Raw genomic sequence first — 16,095 nt, 5'->3', positions numbered from 1 at the left:
ATTTATTTATTTTCCAGCATTAAAATTTTTTTATGTATTTGCATGAGCAGAAAAGCCTAGAATATCCGAAATAATGATCTCAGCATTTCTGTAGATTTACAAAATCTTTTTTTGAAAACAGAGTTCTGCTAAATCTATATTATTTCCTGGAGAACATTCACTTAAGAACTGTCAGAAGATTTGGAGGCGCGGATGACCCCGAAGAATATAAACAAACATTGACACACACAATAATATAAAATCCACGAAAAAGATCATTTTTTTCTGAAACATTTTCATAACGCGCGCTCACAAAGTCCCATTTAATCAAAACCTTATAATTTTTACCTTTTGAGGGTTCCGATTCATTATTTTTGAACATCGTTCCAAATTCGAATTTCAAACAAACATTTTTAAGGACAAGGTGTTAATAGTCGAACAAATTCTCTAAATTGAAATAAATGTTGATGCCATATTGAATTCGATTTAAGATTTAAATTTCTAAGATTACTGGGCGAAATATATTGCATTTTCAATCAAATAGTTTAATTTTGAATCGAGAAAGATTTTATAGAAAAGGAAATGAAATTTCAATTCAGGATGATGATTTTTTTTTAACCCAGTTCAATTTTCGAATGGAAAGATATATTTAACGAAAAAATTTAATTTTCAGCGAATCGATTATATTTTGAACCGAATAGTCACATTTTCAACGTGTAAATATAGATTTCAAACCAAATAGCCTAATTTTTGTACAAACAAGAATATATTCGACCAAAAACAGTTATATTTTTTAAACTAAATAGTTGAATTCTTGAGCGAAAAGGTCAAATTTTTCAGAAAGCAGTTAAATTTTAAAACAGAAATTTTTATTAAAAAAGTTTGTTTTCAGCCAAAAAATATTACCCAAACGGTAAAATTTTTAACTAAAGAGTGTAAGTTCTCAACCAAAATTAAAATATTTAAATTTTCAGTTAAAAAATATACATTTCAACAAAAAGGATTAATTTTTTACCCAAAAAAATTAACTTTTCAAAAAATTGGTACGTTTTTGAGATAAAAAATCGAGTGTTCTAGAAGACTGGTGATTTTAAAACCGAAAAAGATGATATTTTCATTAAAGAGTTCATTTGCAAGTAAGAAAGTTGAATTTTCAATGATACATTTAAATATTAAGCTCATGTGAATTAGTAACGAAATAGTTCAATTTTTAACCGAAGATGTGAGTTTGAAACAGTTACTTTCTGTACACAAAAAGATGAATTTTTTACTAAATGTTTAAATATTGAAATAAAGAGATAATTTTTAAATTACAATTATGAATCCTCAATAACAAAAAATAAACTTTCAGGAAAAAAATTGAAAACTCAACGAAATAGTTGAATTAAAAAAAAGCAGATGGTTATTCAACTAAGAAAATGAGATTTCCCGCAAAAATACAAATTTTCAACATAATACATCAATTTGAATTTGAAAAGGATTATTTTTAACCAAACATTTTAGTTTTAAAATATGAAAAATCCATTTTCAACCCAAAATTAAATAGTTGAATATGCACAAAAAATTTATTCTTATTCATAAATAAAACAAATTTTGAGCAAAATAGTAAAATCTTTAACTATAATATATAAATGTTTAATTAAAGAAAATGAGCTTTTAAATAATTTGTTTACCTTTACATTTATAAATTTTGACCCAAAAAGATGCACCTTAACAAAATAGTTGCATTTTAACAAAATGATTAAAGTTTCAACGAACTGGTAGAAGTTTTCCTAGAGAAGATGCGTTGCGAATTGAAAATATCATAGTAAACTCAAAAACGAAAAAAGTGATTTATGGATGGCCTCCTAGATACTGTCTATGAATTTTGACCACCTTACTTAAATGCTGTTTATATCGAAGTTGTACCTTTAAACGGGGTAATTTCAGACGTGTGGGGTAAATTCAGACATAAGTAAATTTGATATTTCAAATTTCTTAATGTGGTTTTAACCATAATCTACAATCAGTTAGGGCCTTAACTTGTTCTAGAAACTGGTTAAAACCACTACAGGTAAGTAATTATAACTATCAATTTAGGAATGTCCGTATTCATCTCACATGTCCGAAATTACCCCTTTTGATGGTATTGCAACTCTTAACCATCTTTTTAAGCTGTTGCCGAGTTTGAATGCTTCGTGAAAATGGTTATGGTAAACCATAATAGAAAAATAATAAATACAATACCAACTGATGATATCTTACCTGTAATCAAGTCACCTTTAAAAAACTAGCCTTGACCTTGATAGGAGATAGCACCATCCAGAATTCAGATAAAAATATTTTTTTGAATACTGTTAGAAAGCTTATTAAATTATACCTTAAATCAGCTGATTTTCAACGCTAATTTTCAGAAGGGTACCCAGTTAGTGGTTCGATACTATTCGTCTTTAGTGTAAGAATATTTTACATTCTGTTCCGAGACCTTATTGTTCCAAAGGTTAAACAAATTCCTTAATATTTTTTTAAAACCTCCAAGCAAGCAGTCTTAATTGCAATTTTTCTCGATCAACTGCAATTCTCAAGTGATTCTTGTTTTCAAGACTGACAGATTTTAAAAAGATAGGAGGGTTGATGGTAGCCTAGTGATAAGGGAAATACGCGTTAGGCTCTTAACCATGCTGATAAATACACCTGTCGATTATTGGATAAATAGACGCATTAGTGCAGCTACTAGAAGCATTAAATGGGACAGTCTGCATCGCACTACACGATCAACAAGTCAGGTGGCTGTGTGACGCAATTACGTCATGAGTCACCAGTAATAAAGTTTAAAAAATGGAATTAAGATGAAAATCGAATTTAAAATCATTTTTAATGCCCGATAATTAAGTTAGTTTGCTTAGCTTGCAGAATTCCTAAATATAAAAACAAGAATCCGACGACGAAATTTGGACAACCACCATAAAATGATCCTATTGCAATTTGAAAAAAGATTTTTAGAATTTTTAAAAAGAAAAGAAAAAAATTATTTTTTTCGACAACAATCAAGAAGAGGAAAGAAAAATGAGAAAGTAACCAACCAAATCTTCTTTCTTCACTTTTTTATTTCTTGTGTCTATTTTATTGTTATCATTGTCAAATCACAAGAACATCGAACACATTTGTAAAAAATAATTACCAACTTCAGGGCACTTATACATCACCCTTATAAAATCAAAGAAAATTGTAGCATACAGGAACGTTATCGAAACCACGATGCTCTCTCTCACTGATAGCTGAGAATCAAGCCTTTTAGCAGGCAGGAACAGTAACGAAACCATCATGATCTCTCTCTAAAACCTGAGAATCAAGGTTTCGAGTAGGCAGGAACAGCAACGAAACCACGTGGTTTCGTTACTGTCCCTGTTTGCTCAAAAACTTTATTCTTAGTTATCAAAAAGAGAGAGCATCGTGGTTTTGTTGCCGTTCCATAATAAGCCAAAAACGTGGGATGTTTATGTGTAAATGCCAGAACATCTCGCAGTTGCTTTACATTGCATACGAGCGTACACGTACGTATGAAAAGTTTAGAGATGACTAAATATGTGTAGACGTTTACTGATACTGATACATTTAATCATTTGGAGGTTAGAAGCAGTTTGAAGCCGTCTTGAACATTGCACTGATCGTCATCTTTTTACATTATCATTCATGAGAGTGTAATAAAATCGTCCAAATTTTCGATCTCTGGTTTTGAACGGATCTTTACGTTTTGGCACTCACAGAATCCGGAACTCCGAAATTTTGTCGGTGCCTGTCTGTATGTCTGTCTGTCTGTATGTATGATTACCTGAATGTTGTAGCCACGCTGACTTTTGAAGGATTTGTCCAACAGAGTCAGCCCTTGATACACGTTTTAATTTTCCCAAAATTAAGGTTAATTTCGTTAAGCAGACATTTCCAACCAAAATTAAAAAATTTAGAGCATTATCAACATTTTGGAATTTTGAAAATGTTCATTAAAATAAAAAAAAATATTTTTCTGGTAGATTAGAAAATTTCATTTAAATTCATCACTGAATATTAAATATAGTTAGAAACTATCTCAGTTAAATTTTTCAACTAGACAAAAATTCAAAAAAGTTAACGGTTTTTCAAACTTTGATTAAAATTTTTTCTTATTTTTAGAAATTTTTATAAAAATTTCTGGTACACGGCAAAAAGTGTTACAAATTATCTTAATGACTTTCTTAAATTCTATAATAATTCAAAAAATTATATGATTATCAAAATTTTCAAAAAAGGAACAAAGAAATTTTATTAGGTTAAGAAATACCAATCTAAATTTTTATTAGATATAAAATATATGTATTTCGAAACTGTTCTTATGAAATTTCTCAATTAGACAAAAGTTCAAAAAGTTGGATCATTTTCAAAAATATGCAACTTTTGTTTTTAAGAGATCCGTAAGCTTAAAACGTTGTTTTTAGTATATTTGAACAAGATTGACCAATTACCTTGATAAAGTTTTGCAATTAAACAAAAATTTTCTAGCGCGAGTTTCATCATGAGAATGTAATCTTCAAAGCCGTAGGTGCTTTGAGAACCTTCTTTAAAAATAAATTGAAAAAAATTTTAATTACAATTTATCGCTGTAATTCCTCAAAAGCTTAAATCACAGTTTTCGATTTAGGTTATAATGTTAATGATATTTGAAAAAAATGTAATGAAAGTGTACCCGTTAAACGTAATACTCTTACAAAAAAGACAAAATATCAAAAATAAGTAAATACAAAAAATGTACCTGTTCCAATTTCTTAAAAATCAATAAAAGTTTAAAATATTTCTAATTAATAATATTAATATTAATTTGATAACATTAATAGTATTAATTTATATATCAATTAATAATTCTGATTAGCCATTTAGAAATTATCTGGCTAATTTATCCAAAATATTTCTAGATGTAAAATTTAGCTAAAACAGCTAGGAATCTAGGTGACACAGCTATGTTTTCTTGGAACAAGAAATCCAGCTAAACTGTTAGCTGGGGCAGCTAAACCATTTTTTCATTGTACCCTCAGCGGCGTTTAATGAAAATGTATAATACTAATCAGTGATTAATTTCATGAAAACTTTATCGGAATAGTTAAATAAACGTGAATTATACGCAGGTACCATTTGAATATTGAAGTCTTTCCTTTTTCTTGCATATTGGCGCAGTTAAACGTTCTCGAAATTTTGTCTATCTAAATTTTGTCTATCTTTTGGATCATAATTAAAATATTTACGGTATGAATCCCAGCATTAAACTAATAAAAATCAACTAAATTGAACCCGCTGTTAGGTGTTTATTAATTGTAGCAGATACAAAATTTTGCTTTTAATACCCTGTTATAGAAAAATTATACATCCTCTGGATCTTTGTTATTGCCTATGTTGAAAGAGCGCGCTATCGTAATTCAAAGTCAAGGCTAATTCTTAATAAGCCAACGAATTAGTAATCGTAAACTATCAGCCAGTAGTGAAAGAATATTAATTATTCTGTTTCGAGATTTTATTTATCCAAAGATTAAGAAAATTCCTTGAAATTGCATCAAAACTTCCAGACAAGTAGCCATCATTGCAATCATTTTTTAACAACCTCTGCTTTTTAATCCTCGCTCCCAAGATTATAAGATCCTTAAAAGATAGAAGGATTCATAGCGCCCTAGTTATGCGACAAATACGTATTAGTTTCGCAAGTACGCTAATAAATACACCTGTTAATTTTTAGATAAATAGACACATTATTTCCGCTAGAAGTTCGGATGTGTTACATTATACTTTATATTTGATCAAAGTACTATTATCTATACTATCAAGGTACTATCAACAAAAAGGGTCCTGAAATTTGATTCACCTTTCTCGATGAAAGCTTTCACGATATTTTTCAGCAACCTGTCCGATCAGAGAGTTAGTGATATAACAAACCAATAATGCGCCACATTCGTGCAAGGATGCTAGGACATCTGGTAGTCGTCTTACATTGTACTGCCTTCAAATTGAAAATATACATATAAGTGACCATTGAATCCTGAAATTTATTATGCCATCGATAGTCCTGAAGATCTAATCGCGAGGGATACACTGTAACGGGTTGCCATTGGAACAAGAAACAAGTTTCCTGATATGTTGTTTATAATTCGAAAACTTGGTTTATAATTTTCTTGTGACTCTTTGAAGTAAAACTCGGTTAGAAATTTCTGTAGGAATTTTCAGAGACGCTTAACTGAAGCTTAATGCAGAAACTGCTTCTAAACTTTTCTAAACTATGACATAAATCTCAGCAACGGTAACTGCATAAAACTGCAGTCACATCTTTCAGAAAATTCTGTTACAGTTTTTTTTTTTTTTTTTTTTACAGTTAGAGTAACTGAAAATTACAAGAGGTTAAATTTTGTGTTTGGTTCGCTAATTTTCATGTAAAACATGCAGTCTCTATTTGTCTTGAGAATAAAAATAACAAGAAAATTGGAGTGAAGTTAATGCAAACGACCTCTTATATATCTATGTTATAATAGGACGTACCCTCAATGTATCAAATATATGATCAAAGTTCATATTTTATAATAAGAAGTTTGTTTTCCCTTTGATTAATTTTATATATTTATATAACATAGTTATTTACATATAAACTTTCCTCTTATATAGTCTTATTATAATTTATATTTTTACACAAATATACACTAAAAATTCATATTAAAATTAATGAAACAAATAGTATGTTTGATGTATATTACATGTTTAGAGAAATTTACTGTCAAAGTGTACAGCAAATTTTTTTTTAGTTCTTATGCATAATATTCGTATATAAATTTTTTGTAAAGGAAAATTCGATTTTCAAACAGAAAATATGAATTTTCATTTTAAAAAAGTTAATTTTTAACTAAATAATTAAACCTCCAACCAAAGGAATGCGTTTTTAGATAAAATTTAAATTCTGCACAAAAGAATTATTTCTGAAGAAAGTAGTTTAACCAAAATTTCCAACAACAAAATTTGAATCCTCAAACAGAGAGAACATTCATTTTCAAGCAAACAGTAGAATTTTCATCCAAGAAAGATTAAATTTCGACTAAAACAGATGAATTTATAAATAAAAAATACAAATAAAATAAATGAATTTTCATTCGGAAAGGATTTTATTTTGACTCTTTAACTGCAAAGTATAAGTTTTAATCAATAAGTAAATTTTTTGCGAAGATCATTCCTGAATTTTCAACCCAAAAAGTGAATGTTTCAACGAAATAGTTGCATTCTTAATAGAAAAGGATTACTTTTTTGAAGTAATTGTTGAATTTGTATACAAACAATTGCTTTTGTATCCAAGAAGATGCAATTTCTCCCAAAGGAGATTGGGTTTTAAATAAAAAGATAAATCTTAAAAAAAAGAGTTGAATTTTTATCCCAAAAAGATTTAAGTTTGACTTTTCAGCAAAACACTATAAGTTGGAAATGAGAAAGAAATTGTCTGTGAGAATGGTTGAATTTTCTACCCAAAAACATGATTTTTTAACAAAACAGTTAAAAAACGAAAACTTTTTTTACTTCCTTGTTGAAAATTTATTTTTTCGGTTTGAAAATGCAACTTTTTCATATAAAATTTGTCTCCTTGGCTTGAAATTTCAATAATTTGTACGATTTTTCTTCTCTATTAACAAAAAAATCTTTTTTTCTTGAAAATGTGTCTTTTTGGTTAAAAAATTTAACATCTGGGTTGAAATTTGAACTACTTTGTTACAAAATATTTTTTTATTTTGTTGGAAGATTCATCATTTTACTACAAAATTCATATTTTTGGTTTAAAATTAAATTATGTTGTGGAAAATTAATTTTTTTTAAACTTTACCTTATTTGGTACAAATTTTTTGTTTTATTTTAGATTCATCATGCTAGTCAGAAATTCTTAACTGGCTGAAAATTTATTTCTGTAGGTACAAAATTGCAGTATTTTATGAAAAATTCAACTATTATGTTAAAAGTTCAAGTATTTTCGTAAAAATTTATACTTTTTGGATAAGACTCAACTGTTTTGTTGAATATTTATCTATTCGAAAAGAAAATTCAATCATTTTGAATTCAAATTAACCTTATTTGTTAAAAATAAAACAGCCTTAAAAATTTAATTCATTTCTTGAAAATGCAACTATCATTGGTTGAAGTTAAATTCTTTTTTGTTCAAATTTTAATCATGTGGCGAATGAGTGACTTTGGCAGGTTTTAAATTGAACAGTTTTGTGCAAAATTCAACTATTTTGTATAAAATTTTGTATAAAATTCCATAACGTAGTTAAATTTTCACCAATTTCAATCAAAAAAGCTCATTACAAACATAATTTAACCCAATTTGATTATATTAACCACAAAAAATACGAAATTAAGAAAATATCAATAAATTTTATTGGTTAAATTGAAAAAATTAGAAACTTTAAAATATTGTCGATTGTCGCGTAGTGATTTTTCATTATGATAAAATAAAAAATAACAACAACAAAAAACGAAATGTGAATACGAATAAATATCAATAAACTGCTGTGCAAATTGAAAAAATCAGAAACTTTAAAATATTGTTGATTGTAGCGTTGTGTTGTTCCAACCTGATAAAATGAATAATGACAAGAAAAACAGTTTTTTGACAATATAATGAGATTTGAATTTAATGAGAAATTTTTAGTGTGGCGCTTTTTGTATTTTCAGCAGACCTTCAATTTCTATGTCTCATGAAAATTATTATTTCACTTTTTAAAAAAGCTACCGTCAAAAGGGTCCAATTTTACCGTCATAATTTTGACATTAAAGGTAGTTTTGGACATTCCTAAATTGACATTCTGCATTATTAAAAGGATTTTAACTAGAATCTAGAAGCAGCAAAAACATTAATAAGGTCTTAAATATTTCTCGATTCTGGTTAAAACATCTTTAATTATTAAAACTATGACATATGACGGTACCTGGAAAAATCTATTTTCTTTCCTGGAAAACCTAATTCGCTATTCTCATTTCCTACTTTTTCTTTTTCTATCACTTCATCTGAAATCATCGGGATTTGCCAAAAACAAATGAGTATGCTTTTCTGACAACGTCTCCTAACGGTCGGCCGTTAGCAGAGCTGACTTCTGATCTCAAAGTAACTCGCGTAATTTACTTGTCCAGCGGTTAGTGGCAACGTCTCGTTAACTTGCGATCAAGAATTAAGGAGAGAGGAAGACCAATCCAACATCGTCGGCTTGGTTGAATCACGATCCGGGTCGTGGACGTGCGTGTCCAGAGATGTCACGTCCATGGGTGCAGCTAACGACAGCTTTCTACATTCAAAGAAAGAAACCATATAACCTATTGGTTAATGCTAAAAATAAAGTTCCCTAATTACTTCATTTAACTCCTTTCTTTAAAAAGAAGCAAAAGCTTGCTTTTCTTTATTATACCTTTTTTATAAACGCTAGCATCATCAATCGACTTTGCGAAGCTCTTCGTCTGGGCTGATTGCTAGAGAGATTAATCAGCAACCTGGGTCGGACAGTCGTACGGAACAAACCCTTTTAGGGACCGTGTATAAATTACGTAAACCTTTTCTCGTGAAACTTTCAACCACGTACCTCCCTTTATTAGGGTCTGTAAGTTTTGAACTCCCTACCGCCCTTCCCCATATCTTTCGTTATTTTTTCTGACTAAGTTTTTTACTTGAATTTATTTGAGGATTGTACAAAAATTATGTAAGTTGATTTAGGAGGATAAGGGGTGGCGTCAAATCTGAATGTTTTTGATGAATTAGCAAGTAGTTTAACATTCAGCCGAAAAGAATAAATTTTCAAGAAACATTGTAATAGCTGGTACTTTAAATAAGGAAAGATTTTAGTGGAAAAAAACAATTTTCAAAAAAATAGTTAAAATCACAATCACGACAAATGCATTTTCAACCAAACTGGTGTATTTTTAACCAAAGATGAAATATCTACTGAAGGAGATAAATTTTTAAATAAAAATACTAATTCTCAACAAGAGTTTGACTTTCAGCTCAGATTTTCAAGAATAAGAGATGAGCCTACTACACAACAAGTAAAGTTTTAATTAAATAGTTGAATTTTAAATTAAAAAGAACATTATTGTCAACAAGGAAGATTAATTTTGACCAAATAATCGATGTTTCAACAAAACACATCGACTTTAAACCAAATATTTGAATTCTGAAACTAAAAAAATACATTTTTAACCAAGATAAATTAGCAAAACTTTGGTAGCAAGAAATTAAGTTTTTGCGAACAAAAAAATTTTTTTTCTACAAGAAAGTGGAGCACAAAGATAAATGTTATAAAAGACAAAATTTTTCATAAAAAAAACATGAATTTTCAAACAAAAAAAAACGCTTACTCAAGTAAAAAACATTCACTACTCTGTAATTCTTTTTAAATTGTTTATAACCATTGTTAATTTGATTAGATGCTAAACATTTTTATTAAATATCAGTACTAACTTGCTTCTGACAAATCTCATTAAACATAAAAGCGAAGATTCTCAAGAATAAACCTTAATTTGGGGCATTTTTTGAATATATTTGTCATAGATAATTGAACGTATATTCTCTGACAATAATTTTCTGTGTATTATAATAAAAACGGTTGACATATGATAACCTATGATTATATATTATACTAGAGGGTTACCGCAAAACTTTATTTTTAATTTTCCCTAATTCCCATTTGACCAATTTTTTATTTACCCTGACCTTTTTAATATTCAGAGAACACAATCTTTAACTTGAAACATCTTTAACATAGAATTTTTTATAAACAAAGTAAAATAATTTCAAATTAAATTTTTTAACAAAAACTAAATTAAAAGAAAAATCTGTCTATCAACCAAACAATTTTCTTGAATCAAATTAATTATTCAACTCATTTTAATTGAAAATTGGGCTAAAAGTGAAATTTCTTTAAAACTGAAATTTTCTTGCATTAAGCTAAGAGAATATTATTAACGATAATAATAAATTATTCAAACATTCACACTTGTTAACAGTAATAAACTATAGCCCCCCTCTTATCGAAAATTGGACAAATGAAATTTTTTTGAGAACACAGCTACTTTCTAACTCTATGAGAAAATGGCTAAAACCTATAATAAATTGTTCAGGCAATTTATTTAAACATTTTATTATCAATATGAAATGGTATGTTACGTACCAAAAACAATTTTCATTTTTAAGAAACCGAAAAAAAATTATAATTAGTGCTAAAATATCGCAAAATCCATTTTTTCACTTATCTTTGGGACCCTCTAAAATTGACACGCGGGGCTAATATTTGGAAAGTGATATTTTATTTGTATTCTATAACTAATTATAAACAGAAGAGTTGAGTTTCAACTCGATTGAGACAATATCGAGGATTCTGAATAAAATTGCGAAAAACGTCTTTTTTTTGCTTATGGGAAATACGTGTTAACTACACGGGGTTTGTGGCACCTTTAAATATAATTTTTATCCAATAAAAAAAAAGAATTTATTTTTGTGTGGCTTAGAACGAATTTCCGATTGGTATTCATAAAAAATTGAAAGCAAAAGTTTTTATAACAACCTAGTGCGCATGCAACTTTACACTTTTTTCCATTATGATGACTTATATTTCTGTTATCCTTTAGGAATTTTCGGAAATTATTTGTGATTTCCAGAAACCGCTTCTGAATTCGAATAAAAATCTAGTAAATTTACTATAAAATTTACTGAATTTCGTTTTGAGCAACCCAATTTTATAAATTTCTGTAACTTAAGTATCCTAAGTGTGTCGGAATTTTCCGAACATTTCTGACAGTATATCCAGAATATCATTTTAAAATCTGCATAAAACCCATGATGGATGCCCCCTAATTGAATTGATTTTGCTTATTCTTCAAGAAATATAAATCGACACCCAATAAAATAAATTGCACATAATTTGTCGAAAGAAATTTAAAAAAACATTCAATAGAAATAATTTCTATAAATCGATATTGAAATAGAGGAAGGAGATCATCCTCAGTTTCTCAGATAGGAAGAGATAAATCGATGAAATCGCAGTAATACTTTGAACGAAAGTAAGTAAAATAAAATGAAAAGAACATGACGATCCGAGATGGGAGCTCGTAAATCTCAAACAAGTATGCAAATTGCTCAGGTGAAGAGAGTGTCGAAGCGATAAAAGCACCTCAATCACTTTGCGCCATGCGATTTTCGTCAATAAGGACCGCCGAAAGATTGCTAATCTCTATCAGGTGAATCACGGCTCTTAGCTCGAAGATGGGCTACCTCAGTGGCTGCAAGATTTCAAATCAAAATCCATGGGAAATTACTAGCCCCCATGTAGAAGCGACTACAAGACGTCTTATTAATTGATATCAGAAGACAAGAAACTCTTTGACGGCTGATTAAGGAAAAAGGTGTCTCGGATTTCTTATCAGGCTCGTGATGAGAACGAGTTTCAAGATTAAGCGATCCTTTAATCATTATAGACAGAGCAAATTAATAGCAAAAAAGATACATGAGTAATCAGTTAGGGGAGTTGCTAGATATAATTCAGCAATATAATTCCTTGCACAAAGTAATTTATTTATTTATTTTTCAGGAAATTTTTTATCAAATTACTATAGGAACATTTTATGGTGCTTGTCCTAATTTGATCGTTGGATTCTTGCTTTTATTCTAAGGAATTCTATAAATTAACTTGAATTTTGGACGTGAAATAGGATTTTAAATTTGATTTTAATTTAATTTAAATGTCTTAAGTTGAATGTATGTTAATTTAGTAATTTAAAATTAAATTAATTTCTAAACGTGGAACATTCGTTTATTTTTTCCTTTTCCTTTGAATGATACATTTTCGCTAACATCATCCCCAAATATTGTTTTTATCAAAGCACAACATCAAGTTTCTAAACCTTAGAGGACCTTTTCCCAGAAATTATAAAATAAAATTGTACACAAAATGTCAATATAAATTTCTGCATATATTTATAAAAGTTGTATACCTATCACGTGAGGTTTAACAATGTGTGAAATAATTATCAATCACAATTACATTGTTTGATATCTTAGAGGACTGGGAAAGTTTTTTATGTTTCAAAATATCGTTTCCTGAAATGCTCAATTTTTTAGCAATCAGCTTTAAATAGTTAATAGCTTTTAATAGTTCTTAAAAGACATTCTGGAATTCTGAAGCTTGCAGATGTTTTATATTTTGGACACTGATCCATTTTAAAGATGTTTACAAGTGAAAATTAGCCAACTTGTTTAGTTTTAAATTTGCATACTTAAAAATCATAAAATTTTGCACATCTTTTTGAAATAGTTCTATCTGCAAAATATGAAAATGAATTTTCTTTATTTTATGGGTAAAATTTAAAAAATTTACAAAGAAAATTTCATTTTCTTTTTAAATATTGAATGACTGAGGATCAAAAATCAAATATTTAATTTTTTTATCTGAAGAAATTTTGAATGTAATTCATCGAAATTGGATTAAAAATGTTGTAAACCAAAAAGTTGCATAATTTTTGATTGTATATTTCCAAATTAAAAACTTTGAAACTGTGAATATGTATAAAAACAAAATGTTAAATTAAGGTGATTTTTATGATTTTGGAAATGAAGAGTCGTTTAAAATTTCAAATATTAAAAATTGAAGACATTTAGAAAGAAAGTAATCGAAATTAAATCAAAAATTATAATCTAAAATTCTTAAATTGGAAAAATAAAGAATTGGAAATGATTAAATTTTTAAGATTCACATTTTAAGGGCTTATGATTTAAAACATTGTCTTTAGAAATGGTTTAATTTTGAAGATTTATAATCGAAAATTTAATTTGTCACGATTTACCATCTAAAGAATTTTCAATTTTAAAGTTTTATTGTTAAAAAATCTTTGATTTTAAAGATTCATAAATAAAAACTCTTCAATTTGGATGATTTCAGAAATAAAGAATCAAGTTTTATTGTAGGGTTGAAATCTGAAGCATCACAATTAGACCATTTTTGATAGTAAACAAAAAATTTAAACCTGTATAATTTGTATTTGTAAATTTTCAAATATAAAAACTGTTTTATTTTTAATATTTCAAGTTCAAAGCTATGTAATTTTCAAGAGCAACAATTGAAAACTCTTTAATTTAAAAAACTTGCAAGATGAAATCATTTAATATTGAAGATTTTTACTTCAAAGGTTTTTAATTGCACGATGTTGAGGTGTTTAAAGATTAAAAGTCAAGTTTTTAATTCCAAATCTTAAAAATAGAAGTAATTTCGCACTTAAATCTTTAAAATTATATTCAATCGTCAAGATTAAAATGCTTCCATTTTTAAGATTGTCAATTTATCGTTTTACAATTTTAAAGAGTTAAAATTGACAACTCTTAAATTTTGAAGATGCACAATAAGGTTATTTAATCTTGATAATTTTATAAATCAAAACTCAAGGTTTTAATTCTCAACCTATAAAATTTTAACGATTTGCAATTTAAATTTCTGCACTTTTTAAGATGTCTGATACAAGTTCTTGAATTGTGCTGACTTCTTTTCTATTTTATGAACAAAATTTCAAAGTTTTTAATTCTGCATCTTCCAAAACGATAAAACTTTATATTTAAATCATCAAAATTAAAGAATTTTTTTCATTAAAAAACTAAAAAATCTTAAGTTTAGGAATATATATTAGTGCTTAAAATTATTCGATTTTTAAGATTTATATCTTGAATGTATATATAATTTTAAGCCTTCTTTTGGACTAGTTAAATTTGAATGTTTAAAATGACAGCGTTAATTTAATAAAAAATAATTGTTAAGTGGTTTTCACAGGATGAGAATTCGATATTCGAATAAAAAATATAGTATTTCTATTGAATCGCAACAATTTTAAGTAGAAACAGAATTTTACAAAAAAATGTCAAACCCTCGTATACTAATAAAACGTTAAACTGGCTAGTGCAAAAAAATCAAGAGACAAATTTATGCAATCAGTGAACGAAAGCATAAGAGCATGAATACAGACAGTATAAATAAATTAATTTTAAAATTATTATTAATTACCATTAATTGCCTTCCATAGAAAAATATTTTGCACTGATTTTAATTTCCTTTAAAAGTAAAAGTGAAGGAGTAGAAAAAGGCACACCTCTTGCCTTGACTGTGCCAATTTACTTGCATCGCCTCGAAGAATCTTAAAGAATCTTCGAGGAAAAAAAGGAAAAAGATTTGCATCGTTCCACTTTCTCGGGAATCGATCGATGCTTTTGGATCTTAATTGTCGGATCGGTGCAGTAAACGATCAAAGTGCAGAAGAACGGGCATACAGGGTGCCACTCACTCGAATCTCAGGAGTCTCAAGTCCCAGATGCCGGACGTGCCTTGCCCTGGAGTCCCCTTTAGGTTTGTCATCCCGTCTGAGGCTCTTCTCTCTTTATATGTCCCTTGGTAGTGCCAAGGATGTGTGGCTAATTGGACAAGATAAATTTACCCATTTTCAGGGTAGACAATAGTGAAAGAAAAATACATTTTTTAGCAAGAGAAAGTATTATGGATAACTCATTTTTTTTATCGGATGAAAAGCTCAGAAGATTGGATAACCGTTCATAACGAAATGGTAATTACTCTTACAAGCTGGTATATAGTCCAAGAGCCAGCGACACTGGACCTTGTGTCATCGCGGATATTGATAACAAAAATTAGGAATGATGGTTTACATGTAGGGTAATAACGATCCGTCACACAGTGGCAGAAAATAGACCAAAATCCAGTGACATCTCAATTCTTCATGAATCATAAATTTTTTTTAATTTTAATAAAAGCTTATAGAAGGAGCTCGCACTGTTCAAACTTGATTTTATTCAGAAGGAAATTTTTGATTCGAGCATTAACGCCTTATCCATAAAAAAGAGATATGAAATGATATAAAACCAACTTATACTTCAAATAGCATGTATCCACGTTCCCATAAATCCCACACCTGTAAGTTCTAAACATACAAACTCCAAACTCACTAACCCTAAAGGCATAAACCCCAAACTCATAAACAACAAATCCAGAAACCTAAAACTTTTAAACCTCGAACCCAGGCACCCCAAACTTATAGACCCCAAACTTACAGACC

At 28.4% G+C, this 16,095-nt stretch overlaps 1 protein-coding gene across 4 annotated transcripts in view; it reads right to left on the bottom strand.

Annotated features, from left to right (window-relative positions):
* Positions 1-8,999: 8,999 nt before the first annotated feature.
* Positions 9,000-16,095, bottom strand: part of LOC117178747 — a 141,380-nt gene continuing 134,284 nt past the window's right edge. For all 4 annotated transcript variants that reach the window (XM_033370179.1, XM_033370181.1, XM_033370180.1 and 1 more), the window contains one exon: positions 9,000-9,287. In XM_033370179.1, coding sequence (XP_033226070.1) covers positions 9,167-9,287 — 121 coding nt within the window. In that variant the 3' untranslated portion in view covers positions 9,000-9,166. The remainder of the gene's footprint in view (positions 9,288-16,095) is intronic.

The sequence above is a fragment of the Belonocnema kinseyi genome, chromosome 8 (genome assembly GCF_010883055.1).
Source record: "Belonocnema kinseyi isolate 2016_QV_RU_SX_M_011 chromosome 8, B_treatae_v1, whole genome shotgun sequence".
NCBI classification, from domain to species: domain Eukaryota; kingdom Metazoa; phylum Arthropoda; class Insecta; order Hymenoptera; family Cynipidae; genus Belonocnema; species Belonocnema kinseyi.
Note: the sequence above shows the minus strand (reverse complement) of the source record. Positions and strands in the feature narration are given on the sequence as shown.